The 18,555-nt window shown below is 46.5% G+C and overlaps 1 protein-coding gene across 6 annotated transcripts in view; it reads right to left on the bottom strand.

Annotated features, from left to right (window-relative positions):
- Positions 1 to 18,555, bottom strand: part of LOC149325605 (general transcription factor 3C polypeptide 3-like) — a 129,708-nt gene that overhangs the window by 47,148 nt on the left and 64,005 nt on the right. For 5 of the 6 annotated variants that reach the window (XR_016285907.1, XM_089562363.1, XM_089562364.1 and 2 more), the window contains 4 exons: positions 16,458 to 16,538; positions 16,342 to 16,400; positions 3,388 to 3,492; positions 3,208 to 3,258 (listed from right to left, as the gene is read on the bottom strand). Coding sequence is in view for 5 of the 6 variants with exons in the window: in XM_089562363.1 (XP_089418489.1) it covers positions 3,208 to 3,258; positions 3,388 to 3,492; positions 16,342 to 16,400; positions 16,458 to 16,538 (296 nt within the window). In the remaining variant the exon portion in view is untranslated. The remainder of the gene's footprint in view (positions 1 to 3,207; positions 3,259 to 3,387; positions 3,493 to 16,341; positions 16,401 to 16,457; positions 16,539 to 18,555) is intronic. The other variant, XM_089562362.1, reaches the window with a different exon arrangement.

The raw sequence follows: 18,555 nt of genomic DNA, 5'->3' as shown, positions 1-18,555 counted from the left end.
CAACAATTTCACGCGTTGTTTTACACTTGCTTTTATACAGAACTTTACATTGATGAAAGAGAGGACGACAATTCTTGCTTTTGCACTTGAGGCAATGAATGCTCAAATGCCCACCTTTTCTGTTTTCGACAACGTAATTGTGTTCACCTAATCTCTCATTCAGGCATCTACCAGTTTGGCCTATGTAATATTTACCGCAAGTCAAAGGCAACTTGTACACAACCCCTTCTGTGCATTTTACAAATGGTTTTTGGTGCTTGATCATGCAACCTGACTTCAGCCTGTTTATTGACGTGCTCTGTTTGCTTAGCGCACTCAGCTTACTTGGGGCAGAGAACAACACATTTACATTCACTCGGTTACCAATTTTTCTTAGGTTGTGTGACAACCTGTGCTTATAGGGTATGACTGCAAACTTTCTTTTATCTTTTGTCTTATCCGGCTCTTGCTTTGAGTTAGCATTCCTTTTGTTTGTTTTTACAAGTCCTTCTGCAACAGACACCAGCATGAAAATAAAAATCAGTTGGAAGTAAGCGCTCGTGTGTCTGTCTCTTTCTGTTGTCCGTTGTTTTTATGCGCTTTCCAGGTTTAACAAGCACCATTAACCCGAAGCATACTATCTACTGACACGAAAAAGTTTTGGTGCAGCATTAACCCGAAGCAAGACGACATAACAACCCTTGTTGATGATGCTGAAAATGTCATCCCATCTATCGATTCTGCATCCCTTTTTAATGAGGTTTTTACGTGAAACTTTTCGAAACACACCCATGCCACTTACCCAACTACACATTCTTACGACTTTGCTGTAATGGACCCTTTATATATTGAACCAGTCAGTGTAGAAAAAGTAATCACATCACTGAAACTTTCATCTGCTCCTGGCTGTGACCTAATTAATCCAAAGTTTCTGAAAAACACTAACTCATATTGTTCCATCATACTTTCAAAGATGTTTCAGCAATCACTTGACAGAGGTTCACTGCCTGCTGAATGAAAAGTTTGGAAGGTGATTCCACTCCACAAATCAGGAAAGAAACATTGCCCACTTAACTATTGGCCCATTTCCTTAACCAGTATACTATGCAAAATTTTCGAACATATCCTCTTTTCTCAGATTGCCAACTTTTTAGAAGCGAACTCAATTTTCTCACAATTTCAGCACAGATTTCGCAAAACATACTCATGTGAAACCCAACTAGTATCGTTCACGCACAAACTGCACCTAATACTTCATCACTCTTCAGTAGTTGACTTAATATTTTTAGATTTTTCAAAACCATTTGATAAGGTGTGTCATAGTTTATTAATCTACAAATTGCATCAACTAAACCTTGATACCGAAATTCTGTACTGGCTTGAGGTTTTCCTGACTAACCGCTCACAGTTTGTCTCAGTTAATGGTGTAACCTCGAAGCAATGTCCAGTTGACTCGAGTGTACCACAAGGCTCTGTGCTTGGGCCCCTTTTATTTCTCATTTATATCAATGACTTACCTTCCTGCATATCCTCCCACATTCACTTATTTGCTGATGACTCTGTAATTTTCACTGAAATAACTTGTGATGAAGACGTAACCAGGCTCCATTCAGACCTTAACGCTGTTTCTGCATGGTGTAAGTTATGCTTCAGGAGGAAAACGGCGCAAAAAAACGTCGAAAAAAGAGACAAACACGACAGGACCAGCGCCAACTTGCAACTGCATTTTATTTCGCACCAAACCCGCCTTTATGTAAGCCAACACGCCGCAACATCCGTGCAATCACGTACAGGCAGTAGAAAAGATCTTACATAAAGGCGGGTTTGGTGCGAAATAAAATGCAGTTGCAAGTTGGCGCTGGTCCTGTCGTGTTTGTCTCTTTTGTTCACGTTTTTTTGCGCCGTTTTCCTCCTGGATCATGAACCAACTAGCCCAAACTAGAGCTCTTCTTGTGTAAGTCATGGTTAATGGAACTAAATGTGTCAAGAAATACTAACGAACTTGTTCTCTTAATAACGCACCGCTGGATCCAGTAACTACTTACAAATATCTTGGCCTTCACATCAGCTCTGATCTGACTTGGAACATCGCGCATATGCTAACCGAATGCTTGGATACTTAAGACGTAATAGAAATTAAAGTCAAAAGAGCTACTACTGGGGCTAGTTGGAAATACATACTTAAAGGAATTGGTGAGCGCTAAAAACCACGGAAAAAGGACTAATACACTTCGCTTCGTCCTGTGTATTAGTCCTTTTTCCGTGGTTTTTAGCGCTCACCAATTCCTTTAAGTAAATTAAGACGTAACTTTTCCAAAGCACCGTGCTCTCTAAAATTACTCCTTTACAAAACTCTAATACGGCCCAAGCTCGAGTACACCGCGTCAATTTGGGATCCACGTCAAATAAACCTAACACAGGCATACATACATACATACATACATACATACATACATACATACATACATACATACAAGTTTTGTTCTCCACAAAGAAGTGGAAGGAGGCGGAGGGAAAAGCCGTACATTTGCGGCTTGAAAAATGGTTCAGAATAATTTGACTCGTTTCATTCTTTCTAACTTATACCAGAACAGCAAGCATCAGTGCCATGAAATCTAGCCTTAACTTACCATCCTTGTCATCACGTCGCAAAATGTTTCACCTGTGCCTTTTTCACAAGTTATTCTATCACCCGCAGTTTCGTGCCGAACTCATCTCTTCACCTCAGTACGTATCACCAAGACTAGATCACATTCATAAGGTTGGCATCCCTTTCTGCAGATGAAAAACTTTTTTCCAGTCATTCGTACCACGCACATCGAATGAGTGGAATCACCTTCCTTCTTCGATGGCCACCATCACCGATCAATTATTCAAGAATGTCATGGCTAACATTGTCTAACTAGGATTCATTTTATACTGTGTTACCATTTTTTACCCTTTTTTCTATCTCCTGAACGCCTCAGCTAATAATGTATGTGTAGAAGTCATGTTTGTACCTTGTCTGTTTCATTAACTCCTGTTTGTTGAATACATTTCTTTTTGCTTTGTAACCACTCCCCTCTGTAATGCTGTAATGACCATGAGGGTATAATAAATAAATAAATAAAGTCAAGGAGACAAGAAAAGCTGCCTTTTGCAGCTAATAAGCCTGTGCACCAAGCTACAGACTTTTGTGAAACTCCAAATCACTGGGTGACAACAGCAAGCAAAGAAAACCCTGTTTACCTCTCTCTCCAGGGGTTCACCTGTATCCGCACACACCTCGTGCATGGTGCTCTGCGGCCCACCGTCTGAGCCAGTCCTCGTGTCCAGATGAACAGATAATAAAATTGGAGGGAGCGAAAGGAAGAAGGCAGAGGGACGTGCACAACATGCAAAGTAAGAAATGTGCACACAGCTCCTCACCTTGGACACTGATGGGTCCCGGTTGAGCAGGGGCGACACCAGAGCCTCCGTGGCCGCCTGCTGCAGCTCCACCATGCGGTTGCTCTCCAGCAGAGCCAGGCACATCTGCAAACGGTCCCTTCACTCACTCATTACCCTTGCAGGCCGGCAGGGTATGCCTGAGATCAGCATGGCCCTGTCTGTTGCCCTGTAGGAGCCTCTGGACGAGCATGCTACCAATGGCACGTGGCTGCAGTGGCCCGGCAGCAGCGGTGAGCATCAAGTTGTGCTGCATCACTACCACCACTAGCTGGGCCTGGCACTGCACTGTTTTGCCACCTGGTTAATGGCGACGCAGGGTCCAGCATTTTTGTTGGCCCAGAATGAACAGGCACAGGGCCAGGTCATAATGAAAGTAGCGCGAACGACCAGGGCTACAAGTGTTATTTTGCGACTAAACCTTTACTGGAAAAACCCTGAATATAAAACCCACCTCATTAAAAATACCCCCCAAAAAAAAAGCCAGTAAGCAAACGAAAGGAAAAAATAATGCAGAACAAACGGTTCAATGAGTAAGAAGTGCACAGTAACCAGACACAAGATACAAAGTCAAGGAAGCACCGCATTCACAGTTAAGCAAGATAAAGCACTAGTTCCACGAGCTGTCTAGATATTGTCTAGTGGCAGGGTCCACGCCGTGATCAATGGGCAAGCCAACTGAAGTCGTTCCTAAATGGACTCTTTCTTGGGGTCACTTGCGCCTACAAACACCTGAACAAATTGGCGACTGTCATAGCAACGAGCATGCTCAATGGTCTTCGAGGGACAGAATCACCACTGCTCTGGGCCATGTTCAATTCAAAGCTGGCAAAGAACTTTTGAGATAAAGCATGACAAAAAAACCACAACAGTCTTGAACAAGGCAGAAACAGCTGCATGTGGCTGCAATCATATGAAATTAACTTGGTCGCAACTTGTGTCACAAAACAAAGTGATAAAGCAACTTTCCGCATGAACAAACAAACAGTCAAACCGTCCCGATGCTTTACAATGACAAGAAAGGAAGAAAAAAAATCAAAGGCACACAACATGACAACCTTGGGGCACACTTGGCGCCACTGTGATGCCGTCGCTTCATCGCTAGTGACTTCATAGCCTAGTTCACCTATTTGTGGAAATACTTGTAATTTTCTCAAATAACAGCGCCACACCAGTTTTTCAACAAGTCCTTGATGATGGACTGCTGTCCGCAGCCAGACTCTATCACCTGGCCTGTACTCTGCACACAAGCCATCGGGGTTCTGCCCACTGGAGATAGGTGGCAGCACTGAGGCTGTCCTCCTTGGTGATGGCTGGGAGAGACGGTACGCAGTTGTACTCTGGTGGCTTGTCTGCCTGTACCGCAGGATGTTCCTGTGACGAGCACTTCAGGGGCACCACGTCACAGCAGGACGCATTCCAAGAAAAATTTGGTGACTGCTGGGTAGGGCTTTTCCTTTGGTGCAGCGGGTCAAATATTCGGCAGCACCCATTTGCTTCCGCATGTCGACTGAGGAGGTCCAAACTGATCTGCTGGAATGACCTTGTCGTTGGTGAAATTGACTTTAAAAGTGCTGCTGGCTCGGTCGGCAGAGCCTTTCATCTCTGGCAAGGTTTTTATGAACTGAGCAATGTCTGCGGACAGCAGTGGCTAGTAGTGTTTACCTTGAATGTGGCAGAGGGTGCGGGTAAACCAGAGGTGCTCAGTAGCTGGTTCATCATGGGAAGCGCGCAGAATTTCTTCTCGTAAGCTGTTGGGAATGATGAAAAAGTATGTGGTCTTGTTGGGGTCAAAGTTCTTCACAACAATGTCATATTGTAGACAAAAAGAGGACACACCACAGGCGGCGAAGAAGCCTTGCCTTTCAGGTGCTGGATGACATGCTGTAGGTTGGGGTCTGAGTGTTGCTGCAGTGCGAAGTCACTTGTGCTTACCGGCCTGAAAGAAAGCATCGGTATGTTTGTACATGACGGTGATGTCGAACTCCTGGTGGTGCAGACTCCACCAAGTGAGGCAGCCAGAAGGGTACTGCAACTGGCAAGCCGGCACAGTGCGTGGTATCACTGACCACGTTCAATGGTCGTCTGTACCGGTAGGGGAGGAATTTCGATGGAGCCCAGATGATGGCAAGGCACTCCTTCTCAGCTGTCGAATAGTTAGTCTTGGCCTTGGACAGGGAACGACTAGCGTATGCGATTACTTTCTCCAGTCCGTAGGTGTTCTGAATGAGGACAGCGTCTAGGCCCATGCTGCTTTTGTCGGTATGAACTTCAGTCTCAGCATTTTCATCAAAGTGCACAAGGATTGGTGGGACTGTAAACAATGCTGAACTTCCTTGAGGGCTTCTGGTTTGCTGCGCCTTCTACTTAAATGGCACATCTGCCTTTGTCAGAGGTTTGGCAGTGCACAGAAAATTCTTGGCGAATTGTTAGTAACGCATGCACAGTCTGAGGAATCTGCACAAAGCTTTCTTGCCAACTGGCTGCACAAACTGTGTGATAGCAGCTGTTTTCTGCAGCCTGGGTGTACTCCATCCCTACTTACAATGCGCTCCAGAAAGAGCAGCTCCTCATAGGAAAAGTGGCACTTCTCTGTTTTCAAGGTTAGCGCGCACGACTTGATTGCTTCCAACACTGTTCGAAGCTGTTTCACATGCTTACCAAAGTTTGAGGTGAAGACGACATCATCTCAGTATACGACACATATCTGCCATTTCAGACCTGCCAGTACTGCATCCATTACCCAGTGGAACCCAGTGGCACCACCTTGAACTCGAAAAGGTCATCTGGCGTGATGAATGCGGTCCTCTATCTCTTTCATTGACTTAATTTTGCCAGTAGCCACTCTCGAGGTCCATCGAAGAGAAGTACTTGGCATTGCAGACCCAGTCAAGTGTGTCGCCAATGCGGGCGAGGAGGTCGACATCCTTCTTCACTCTGTTATTCAAGCGATGGTAATCTACCGAGAATTAAAGTGTGCCATCTTTCATTCTTACCAGGACAACCGGTGCCACTGAGAAGCTCTTCGATAGCTAGATGACGTTGTCGCAAAGCATTTCTTCCATTTGGTGCCGAATGGCTTGGTGTTCTCACGGCGATACACAGTATAGGCTTTAGTCTCTGGATAGTTCGGGCATATTCATCGGTTACAATGTGGTGTTTGGTAATTGGTGCTTCTCAGACCTCTGATGACGACGAAAAGCACATGCTGCAACTTTGAAGAAGACCCTTGGATGTGGTGTTGTCTGGTCCGAGGCAGTGCTGGGTTCATGTCGAAGGTGGACGTGCTATCTTGGTTAGCCGAGCCCTCTGTCGATCAGTTGGAGAGGGTGAAGAAATCTCGAATGTCTCCCGGTTCGTCCAGGAAAGCAACGTCGTGCCTTTGTTCAGGCATCGGTATTCTTTGCTGAAGTTCATTACCAGAACCTGAGCTTGTATATGCCACAAATGGGCTATGCCTCTTGCGATGTTAAGCCTTTGGTCTAAGAGGAACTGTGTTTTTCTTTCCATGATGCCTTCGACGTAGCGGTGTGTGAAGAGTGGTTTTTTGGTTCGAAGTGAGTACAGTAAAAGCTTGTAAATTCGAACTTCAAGGAACCGGGAAAAAGTTTGAATTATTCGAATTATCGAACGGCCACGAAAAAACTGACAAGAACCACTCATTGGGTCACTCCGAGTGACAGTTGGGGGGCGTTGTTTCGGCGAGAGGCTCCGGGCGGAAAATGAATGAGATCGCCATCGACTTGGGCAGCAAAAAATGTGCGCAGAGTTTGGCTCCTGGGTGCCTCGGCCTTTGCCGGTGTGATGTGCACAAAACACTGCCGACGGATTTTTGGAACACGGTGTGTCGGCAGCGGTGCGTCGGACAGCGGAGCCCCGTGGTGCGTGCCAGCCCCGCGTTGTGCGTGCGCGAATGGTGTGCGCGAGGCAGGTACGAGGAGCGGAGGGCTGATGTGTCAGCAAACCGAGGTGCAGAGGAAGACACCGCACCACAAGTCTGGACATTCAAGCGTGGAAGTGGCAGCCGTCAGACTTCGGGTCTGTGCTGAGGTGGGCTTCCCTTGAATCAACGACGCAGGCCTACTGCGTCCCTTTCGAGGTCGGAAGAGGCAGCAGAAGGATTGAAGGTCCTTGCTGCTAAGGTACAACATTTTGGGCGAGTTGGTTACCTACATTCATTACTACAGCGCAACAATGGCACAAAACAAGAGGGGGACACTACAGCGCTGACTGTCAACTAAATTTTATTCGAGACCAGTAGGGTTCTTATACCACCTGGCAATCAGAACAGGAAAAAACATACAAGAATAGCTACAGGCATGCGCAAGGGTACAAGAACGGCGGTTAGCCGGCACGTGTCAGATTTCACATTCTAGATATTCGATCTCCTTCTGGGACAATGTCACTGATGGTGCGCTTATGCAGTCGTCCTGCAATCTTAAAATCATACAAGCTTCTATTATCTCTCTTGTTAATGCATCTCGGTGTCTCCCTATGACACTGCATTGCCTGTACATAGGTTCACATTTATCGTTGCTGTCATCTTCTGCGCTGCAGTACCTGCAATGTTTGGCTACGTGGCCTGAGGTAGCAGCACGTGCGACATTGTCACTGTGCTCTTATAGCCTTTTGTTGAGACAGCGGCCAGTCTGCCCGATGTACTTTTTCCCACAGGACATGGCCAGTGAATACACCACACCTTCTTGACACGGGACAAAACGATCACCGTGTTTAACTTTAGACCTGCGCAGTTCGTTAGTCGCGCAGTTAACTTTTCTGCACGACCCGGAAAGTTTTTCCGGGGCTGAAAATACTACATCAACTTCTGCCCTACTTCCAATTTTCCGGAGGTTGTGCGACACCTGATGGAGGTAAGGCAAAACAACAACCTTTCTTCTTCCCCTCTGCCTAACCGGTTCGCCAGTGCAGCGAGGTCTCAGGTTCTTCAGCTGCTTTTCTGCCACTGACACTGTGACATCGGACGGATAACCAGCCATCGTAAGGCGATCAACTTGTTTTGCAAAGCTTTGTCCCATACTATGCTGGCAGCACTTCTTTAAAACATTATTAAAAACAGAATGAATAATGGCCCTTTTTACAAGTTTTGAATGAGCTGATGCGTATGGCAGGATGGGTTTTTTTGCTCGAGGCTCGCACGACCAACACACATGGGACGGAGTGAAATGAAGGGCGAGATCTAAGAACCTGATAGAGTCATTAAAGGTGCACTGAAGAGGAATCTGAACTTGTCTTTTTGCCGCGGGAACTCGATCTACACGTTCTGAGCTTTCTTAGAAGCTTCGATTTATTGCCCTGTGTGGCCGATTTCCCTAATTAAATCGAATTAAGGTTCGGCTCCCGCCTTTGTTTTTTTAATTCTCCCTCGTACAGTGGGCGGAGCCGACCAACGTGTGGAGTGCCTTTCACCCAGTCCCGTCGCGGCTTGCCGCTCCGCCATCGGCGGAGTAATACGTAGTAGTCCGTAGTAGAGCACTGCACGGGCCTCAATCTCAGGCCCGAGCCCGGCCCAGGCCCGCTAAATTATCGCTTTAGCGAGCCCGGCTTGGCCCGTGAATCCCGGAGTGAAACCCAGCCCGGGTCCGGCCCGTCCCGTTTCACAGTAACGCTTGAGGTATTCTGCTCCCTCTGTGCAAGTGCGCTGCTACTACACCGATAAGGAACTGGCCGACAAAGGTTCTGAAACCGCAGTTTGGCTCCCAGAAAGTTGGTTCTTTTTAACCCAGAAGGAAGTGATAGTGCTTGCCAGGCCCCTCTTTTGAAGAGTGATCTCGTGTAGGTGGGCAAATTTAAACTCGGAAGTTCCGAGAGCCAAATAAAAAGGGCTGCATACGCGCGTAATAGACTACTTTGCATTCCCTCATGATTTTAATCAGTTATATTTTGCCGCCCGCGAAGTATAAACATTAAAGCTGCTTAGCAAGCAGTGGGATGACATTTTTTAGTGAACGCGATCTCACAGGTTAAACTCATAGCCGAACTGGTCGCCTTTCAGCAGAAACAAACAGAAAAAGGCTTGAGTATTTCATGGTGTGTGTTTGATGACTATAAGCACCCTAGAGTAATATGTTCTTCCCGAATGCATTTCTAATAGTGTACAGGTATGTTTTAAGATGACGAACAATCAATGGCCAATTAAGACCGGTTGAATTTTACTCGTACTGGTGGAGCAGAAGATAACGCGAAAACCACATGATAACTTACAGCGCAAAACACTTATCATGACAACCAGGCTGAAGAAGCGAGGAGAGATAGATGTGGTTATGAGACGAGATTTGTAAACTCTTGCGAGCTTTTGTGGCTATTTCATTTACGAGACATTCCGGTCAGCAGATCAAAAAGAAAACCAAGCGCACTTTAGTTCATGAATTTTCTCACATCAGGAAAATATAGCTATAAAATAGAAGCTATGTTTTGGGCGCTTAAGGGCCCAAGGGGAGTCAGGCTGTGAGAGACACCGAAGCAGAGGGCTCCGGATCCTGTCGACCACCTGGGTTTCTTCAACGAGCAATGATACTACAAAGTACATGTCTGTCATGCTTGCCGTCTGAACAGAAATGCGGCCGCCGAGGCTAGGAGCAAACCCTGGTTCCCCGGCTCAGTAATCATGCGCCTTGACCACTAAGCCACCGCGGCGTGGAAATAAGGAAATAAATAAGTCAACGAATAAAGCTTAGGTTTTTCTCAGCGCGTACTATAACTTGTAGCTCATCCGTGTCGCTGCTCCAATACCGCAGTTGTGTACTTCACTCTGCAACAGTGAATGAAAAGTCGGACGCCAGCCGTTCCTGTATGGACCCAAGCCCGGCTCGGTCCGCAGCTTCAGGCCCAGGCCCGGCCCAGGCCCGGCAAAACAAATCATGTCCCGGCCCGAGCCCGTGCAGTGCACTAGTCCGTAGTAGCAAATAGTCCGCGCGTATTTTTATTTCTGTGGGCTTATTTTGCGGCTATATTATCTGCGAATGAAATTATTATTCATTATTATTATTCATGGAATAATTATTATTATTATTCATTATTATTATACATTATTATTCATGGAAACCTAAAAACAAAATAAAGCGAAAGTAAAGCCTCCATGGAGCTGGCTGAAAGGCATTCACGCGTTGGTCGACTCCGCCCACCATACGGGGAGAATTCAAAAAATAAAGGCGGGAGCCAGGCGTTAATTTGATTTAATTAGGGAAATCGGCCACACAGGGCAATAAGTCGCAGTTTCTAAGAATGCTAGGAACGTGTAGATCAAGTTCGCGCGGCAAAAAGACAAGTTCAGAATCCTCTTCAGTGCACCTTTAAGTGGGGTTTCATGTGTTAAAACCAGTGGTTCAAGACACTCTGTGAACACTGAATGGATCTTTAGGAACTGCTGCTCAAAACTGAGGTTGTCGTTCTGTACCAACACAAAGTAATCGCCAACAAATCTAAAAATGCAGCACACAATGTATTATGGAATAATACAATAATAATGAATAATACAATAATGCGGCTCCCAGCGCTTCGTGCACTTCTTCCTAAGAGGACTCCAGTTACCGGACAACAGATCCACGTCACGGAGGGCATCTCCCTTCCCGGCAACACCAGGCAAGTCCTTGGCCGGGGGCCCAAGTTTGCGGTCGAGCCAAAAGCATCGAGACCGGAGCTCTGGGCTATGGTGAAACAAGTGTCCCGACGCGCGGAGAAGACCGAAGCAGACCGTTGCATCTCTGAAGGTGTCGACGTTTTAGCAAAGTACAGACAGGCAGGCAGGAAGCTCCCCTTGCTTAAAACAGTTAATTGGCTGAAAGATAACTCGCTGTCTCTTCTTCCTGCAGACAAGGATGGAGGTTTTGCTGTTTTAACTAGAGATGTGTACATGTCGAAAGCTATAGACAGCATCCTTGCAGTGTTTGACAAGTGTGATGATGTAAAAATGTCGAAAATTAAGAGTCAAGCAAAAAAGCTAACTAACAAGTTGAATTTAAACAAGTTGTCGAGTATGATTGAGAACTGCCACAAGAGCAACCTTGAAATTTTTTTCTCTGCACAGACCCATAAACCCAACTGGCCGTTTCGTGCAATAGTTTCAGAAGCAGGGACATGGCAGAAGCATGTCGCAAGACACTTGCAACAGAAACTCAACGTTTTAACTATCGATGACCCTTTTAAAATAAAAAAATTAAAAATTCTGACGAAGTAATCACCTTCGTAAAAGAATGGGATCACGATAAAAAACTGCAGGGATTTTCAGTCGACGTTAAAGACTTGTATTACACAATTCCCCAGGCGGAAATCTTGTCAGCTGTGAATAACCACATCGAAAAGCATGGTGTTATAGCCTTCCAAAACGAGTGTGGAATTTCCGCCGATGCCTTCCTAGAATTGTTACCATTTTATCTTAGTTGGACTTTTGCAGAATGGAATGGGGATATGTACATTCAGAAAGAGGGGATATGTATTGGTTCGTGCCTAGCCCCGATTATTAGCGATATGTTTCTGGCCTTGCGTGGCAAAACACTGCCAGATCGTTTGGAAGGGTTCAGTGTGTGCTGCATTTTTAGATTTGTTGGCGATTACTTTGTGTTGGTACAGAACGACAACCTCAGTTTTGAGCAGCAGTTCCTAAAGATCCATTCAGTGTTCACAGAGTGTCTTGAACCACTGGTTTTAACACATGAAACCCCACTGAATGACTCTATCAGGTTCTTAGATCTCGCCCTTCATTTCACTCCGTCCCATGTGTGTTGGTCGTGCGAGCCTCGAGCAAAAAAACCCATCCTGCCATACGCATCAGCTCATTCAAAACTTGTAAAAAGGGCCATTATTCATTCTGTTTTTAATAATGTTTTAAAGAAGTGCTGCCAGCATAGTATGGGACAAAGCTTTGCAAAACAAGTTGATCGCCTTACGATGGCTGGTTATCCGTCCGATGTCACAGTGTCAGTGGCAGAAAAGCAGCTGAAGAACCTGAGACCTCGCTGCACTGGCGAACCGGTTAGGCAGAGGGGAAGAAGAAAGGTTGTTGTTTTGCCTTACCTCCATCAGGTGTCGCACAACCTCCGGAAAATTGGAAGTAGGGCAGGGGTTGATGTAGTATTTTCAGCCCCGGAAAAACTTTCTGGGTCGTGCAGAAAAGTTAACTGCGCGACTAACGAACTGCGCAGGTCTAAAGTTAAACACGGTGATCGTTTTGTCCCGTGTCAAGAAGGTGTGGTGTATTCACTGGCCATGTCCTGTGGGAAAAAGTACATCGGGCAGACTGGCCGCTGTCTCAACAAAAGGCTATAAGAGCACAGTGACAATGTCGCACGTGCTGCTACCTCAGGCCACGTAGCCAAACATTGCAGGTACTGCAGCGCAGAAGATGACAGCGACGATAAATGTGAACCTATGTACAGGCAATGCAGTGTCATAGGGAGACACCGAGATGCCTTAACAAGAGAGATAATAGAAGCTTGTATGATTTTAAGATTGCAGGACGACTGCATAAGCGCACCATCAGTGACATTGTCCCAGAAGGAGATCGAATATCTAGAATGTGAAATCTGACACGTGCCGGCTAACCGCCGTTCTTGTACCCTTGCGCATGCCTGTAGCTATTCTTGTATGTTTTTTCCTGTTCTGATTGCCAGGTGGTATAAGAACCCTACTGGTCTTGAATAAAATTTAGTTGACAGTCAGCGCTGTAGTGTCCCCCTCTTGTTTTGTACTGTCGTTGCGCTGTAATAATGAATGCTGCCAAGGCGTCCTGGGATGACAGGACCTGGCTACAGTTCTCCTGCTGCAGTTCTTGGGGGCGGCTGACAGGAGTTCCATCTTCGTTCCTCATCTCCTGGCGCTCTACCACCCTGGACGCAATGCCAGCGATGTGACAAGCTGCGTCTGTGCTGCCTGCAAGGCATTCCACCTGGGACGCTTTGTATCCGGTGAACTCTCTCCTTTTTATCCCTAGTGTTGCACGTGTGTCTAGTGTGTGTTTTCCTGGGTGTTTTCGTTTCTTTTATTGACTCCTTTCCTTTAAAGTGTAAACACGGCTTCGTTTTGTTTTGTTTGATTCTTTTGGTTTCCTCTTCGAACCTGCACGCTCGGAGTTTTGGAGGTACGCTCGGAGTTTTGGAGGTATGAATTTTTGGAGATTCGGGGTTTTGTTGTTCTAGAATTTTGTAGTTTTGGAGTTTTGGAGTTTTAGAATTTTGGATTTTGGAGGTATGGATTTTTGGAGGTTCGGAGTTTTGGAGATTCGGGGTTGTGGAGTTTTGGAGATTTTGGAGGTTCGGAGTTTTGGAGTTTCCGAGTTTTGGAGTTTGGAGCGTTCCCCTTCAGTAGTTGGAGATGCGGCACACCGATTCGCGACAGCCGGGGGCCCAAGAGCGCGGGTGCTTTAACGTGCGCATCTAGTAGGTATGCTCGAGTCCAGGCCCGAACCTCCGGAGTTGTGTAGCCCGCCTGTGCGCCCCTGTGCGGCGCTGACGCACTCCGGATTCGGGGGGCCTGATTTGGCTGGTTCTCCGTCATCGCCGGGCCATTGCCAGTGATGACGCGCAATGAGCCATCGATGTGCAACATACGTTGTCAAGATGTGCTCCGCGTATACCCCATCCTCCCTCGTGTTGAGCTGCACGCGATTTAACCCTTTGGTTGGCCGCACGGCGTGTGATCGCCCTTAGCTGTGCTGCCATGCGCATATGTAGTCTTTGCTTTGAGCACACGGCTCCGTGAGCCTGCTTTCGGGTGCTGCGGTGGGGCTATGGGTTGTACCGAGGTCTGGGGATTAGTGCAGTGTTATGTAATGCAGCTTTCTGTGTAATAAACACTTGTGCTTTCGAATAACTGCGCCTTCCTTCCCTAAGAGCAAGAGCGCAGGCGTGTACCAAACGCTGACAGTGCCCTCAGTTTGCTCTGCCCCGAACCCACGATATGTGGGCGAAATGCCACCTAATTAGCACACCGTCACTCGGGTGATGACGATCCCACAATGTGTGCCAGAAGGAATCGCTATCAGGGTCCAAATAATTGCACCCAGTTGACCACTGTAGTGACTATAAGCTCCATTTTCAGTTTCAGCAAAAAAAAAACATTTTAGCACCACACAAGGATCAACCCCCACGTGATATTATCCAGGTTTTACATATCAATCTTGTGTAGGTAAACCATTAGTTGTGCCAGTGAAGAAACTTGACAAACCTAGACAAATCTAGATCCTTCTGGTTTATCTCCCTTGACTGTGCGTGTGCTGGTTCCTTGACTTCGTATGTCGAGCCTTGTTTATGCTGCACTTCTTACTAGAGTGGGACACAACTTAAGTCCGTGCTCCACCCACATTCAGGAAGGACTGCCACACAAAACTCCTCTACGGCAAGAAAGTAGTCTGTTGTTAAAACTTTTATTTTTACCTAAACAAGAAGAAAATTCAAACAGCGCTAGACAACAGGACCAGGAAGAGGAGTTGCCTCCCGCTGTTTGAATTTTCTTGTCACCATGGGACACCAACTCGCCAAATCTGCCGTCCTTCTAAACAAGAAGCTATTGCGAGAAAAAAATTATAAGCTCTACAATTCTGGTGCCTGGCTTGTTTAATAAAGTAAAACATTAAGAAGCTTATTCTGTTTACTGTTGTGACTGGCTAGCGGAGTAATACGCTAAAACCTGGTTAGTATTTCAGACTTCAATGGAGTGGAAAAAATGTCCGAATTATCCGAATGTTGAATTATCAAACAGCTCCCCAAACTGCCAAAAACTGCTTACGTGAAAGCAAAATTTATTTAGTGGGAACCTGGGGAATTATTATTTCCTTTCAAGACGAAAACTGCATGACAACAGTGATCTCTCGCAGTTCCATCAAATGTTTTAATGCTATCGTGAGTGGCAGAAGAAGCACAACTGCTCCACAAGGCTTCTTTCCAAAACGACAGCGCTGAAGCTTCTTGGCCTGTGGGGTGGCTTCACCACACAAACAGAGCATGTGACGAGCGTGAAGTTTCTATGCGCTGGAAGAACAGAAATACCACGCATTGGCGCCTTCGAAAAACCCCATAGATCAGCAGCAAGGCAATCGTTGTACCAAACGGTGTGCAGCTTGGCTGGCTCGCTGATATGTGCAGACGATAGCCGCCATCACTGTGAGCTGGCGACGAAGCTCTGAAAACAAAACTGCGTGGCTGGGCTCTCTCTTGGCCTATCAAAGGGAACCTGCCAACCATCAACACGGCTGCTGCCTTTGCGTGCCGATCAGAGGCGCGCGGGAGAAAGTGTAATATGCAGTTCAGGCCTGTGGATGAATATCTGGACGATCGCCTGTCGAGCACGTCATATCTCAACACGGCGCCCCTTCGGGGGCCCAACTGAATTAACCGAGGTGTGCCCTGTGAATAAACGAGCTTCCGACGCCATAGTTTTGCATGGGCGTTAGGTGGAACTCCAGTGGCGGTCTGAATTTCCGTAACGGGGGCCGATTAAACGAGGTTTTACTGTAGCCGCTTCCCCTTGTAAGTTTCTGAATGGAGTCGTTTCTGCTCCAGCACTGGTTTTAAATGATGACAGTAACGATGTGCGTCTCGAAAACTGACTCCAGCGCTATTCCTGGCCTTTCTTCAGTCCAAATTAATCAGTCCGGCACTCTTTCACTATGAATTAACGAGTGCATGCTGCCATTGACTTATGTACACTTTTGACGGGAGGCTGATTTATCCAATTTTCCGAATTAACGAGGCTTGATTGTACAGGATGTCTTGAACCATGGCCCATAGTTGACAACTGCTGTTATTTTTGAGTTGTACGCTACTAGAGTTGAACCTTTTACCCTGTTATTTTTCCCGTTTTTTTTTAATACATTTTGGCTTTTTCCTGATGTTTTTACAAGGTGTGCTTGTGTGTCCTTCCGATAAAGGTTTAGTCACTCTTGTTCGTTTTGTCCGCGCTACTTCCATGCCAAAACAAACGCACCTCTCGGAAGCAGTCGTAGACTTCGTCCACAGAGATGCCGCTGTCGGCCGTCAGCCAGTCTGCAAGCAGGCAAACAACTGCACTGGCCTGCCCTCTCTGAGAACAGGGGAACTCACTGAAAGGCGTGAAGCCGCGTTGCTGGTACAGTTCCCTCAGGACCTCCGAGCGGCCTCGGTACGTGCTGTTGGAGTACATTGCTGCAACGGGACAGGAGCAGAACCACACTGGGGTGACATGATGATGAAGCACCACTACGCTGCAGTGCTTTCTACGAAATGCGCCTTCACTTTCCGCATACACCACATGAGCTGCACTGCAGTCAACTTGCAAGTTCACTCGATGTACACTGGCCACACAGACTGCAGTCTGTCCATCGGAACTTCCTGCCTGCATCTCTACAAACCTCAGCGAATGTACGCCAGGCCACATATTGTGGCCCTTTCATTTCCCCTTCAAAGCAACATAAGACTACCTTCCTTATTCGACTTTCTGGGGATTGCGCGAAACTGTCGTATAGGCACTTTGCGCGCCTAACTTTGGAGTGCCACATGTGCAGAGAGAAGGCGGCACGAACTCACTGGGGTGGCAGTGAGCGAAGCAGACAGCGGTGAGGTTATATCAAGCACCAATGAACTGTTTCGAGAGGACAACAAATTGTTTTAAGGATAGTTGCCGGGCCAGTTGGTACATGATCACACCGTAAAACAGCGCGCTTACACGGGACGAAGAAAGAAGACACGCACACACACAGCGCTGAACTTACAACTGCATGGTTTATTGCATTGCTCGCAATAAATACCGGAAAGGAAAACAAAAAACAACCAAAGGAAGGCGAGGAAGATATCCTCCTCTCGCATCATGTCGTCAATGGTTATTCAAGATATTGAATCTCTTTTCTTGTCAGTGCCATCGATGGAGTGCTAACGCATGACGCGCCTTTCCTGTCTACGATGAATGCTTCATATAGTTCACGTTTGTGTTGATGATTATACCGCCTCAAAATCTGGCTTCGTCCAAGGTTAGGTGTGCAATGACAGGCAGATACGTGTTTTGCCAGCGTGCTGCCGTACCCCGTGCGGATGTTAATGGCGTGCTCTCGTAGACGGTCGTTTATGCAGCGTCCACTTTGGCCCACATAAGATGCGCCGCATGACAGCGGTATCTCGTAGATTACCTCCGTGTCACAGGTGGTGAACATTTTTTCATGTTTCTTACTGCACCGCGCTGGTTTTGGGGCATCGATCGCACTCCATCGATGGCACTGACAAGAAAAGAGATTAAATATCTTGAATAACCATTGACGACATGATGCGACAGGAGGATATTTTCCTCGCCTTCCTTTGGTTGTTTTTTGTTTTCCTTTCCGGTATTTATTGCGAGCAATGCAATAAACCATGCAGTTGTAAGTTCAGCGCTGTGTGTGTGCGTGTCTTCTTTCTTCGTCCCGTGTAAGCGCGCTGTTTTACGGTGTGAACAAATTGTTGTATTTTTGGCTGCAACAGGCCTCACCAGAATTCACCTGGAACCAAGATTTACCTACAGCATCCTAACCGAAACGGAACATGGAAATGTCCTTTTCATTCTAGACAGCAAGTTGAGCTTTTAATTCCATCGCGATTTCATATCACACAGCTGGCCCTGTGAAATATTTCGCGAAGATAAGAGACCTTGATCTGCCTTCTTAATCTGGGGCCGGCAGTAAAGTGCTTAGTGTGCCTGAAAAAAAAAAAAAAAAAAAGACATTCTCAAACGAATCATATTGAAGCCCTTCTACCGAGCACCATATGCGCCCCTTGCCATACGGCTGCTGAAAAATAAATACCTTCTCATTATGCCTTTCTTTCTAAGCAAAGCATGCTTTCATGAATGCACTTTACATTTCAGGCTGTCAGATAAAAGCGAAAGGGGGTGCAGGATGTTTGTAGTTGTGCGCGACATGCTACTGGACATTATGCCACGTTGTACCTCAGACTGCCCACTTTGGTGCCAGTTATGCGCGGACTCCTTGCTTCTTTCGTTTGTTGTTCTGGGTGCCTATGCCACCCACATTTCAACTCTCCTGCCTATGCCACGTTTTCTGCTAGACCTACTGTGACCTGTTTTTGATATATTTATGCTTCTGCATCTGAGACTGAGACATATTCAACAGATATATTGCCATGTATATCAGCATTCAAATCAGTGTTCAAGCCTTGCGAGAAAATCCAATTTTTT

Source organism: Amblyomma mixtum, chromosome 10, assembly GCF_055824585.1.
Source record: "Amblyomma mixtum isolate Tamu chromosome 10, ASM5582458v1, whole genome shotgun sequence".
NCBI classification, from domain to species: Eukaryota; Metazoa; Arthropoda; class Arachnida; order Ixodida; family Ixodidae; genus Amblyomma; species Amblyomma mixtum.
Note: the sequence above shows the minus strand (reverse complement) of the source record. Positions and strands in the feature narration are given on the sequence as shown.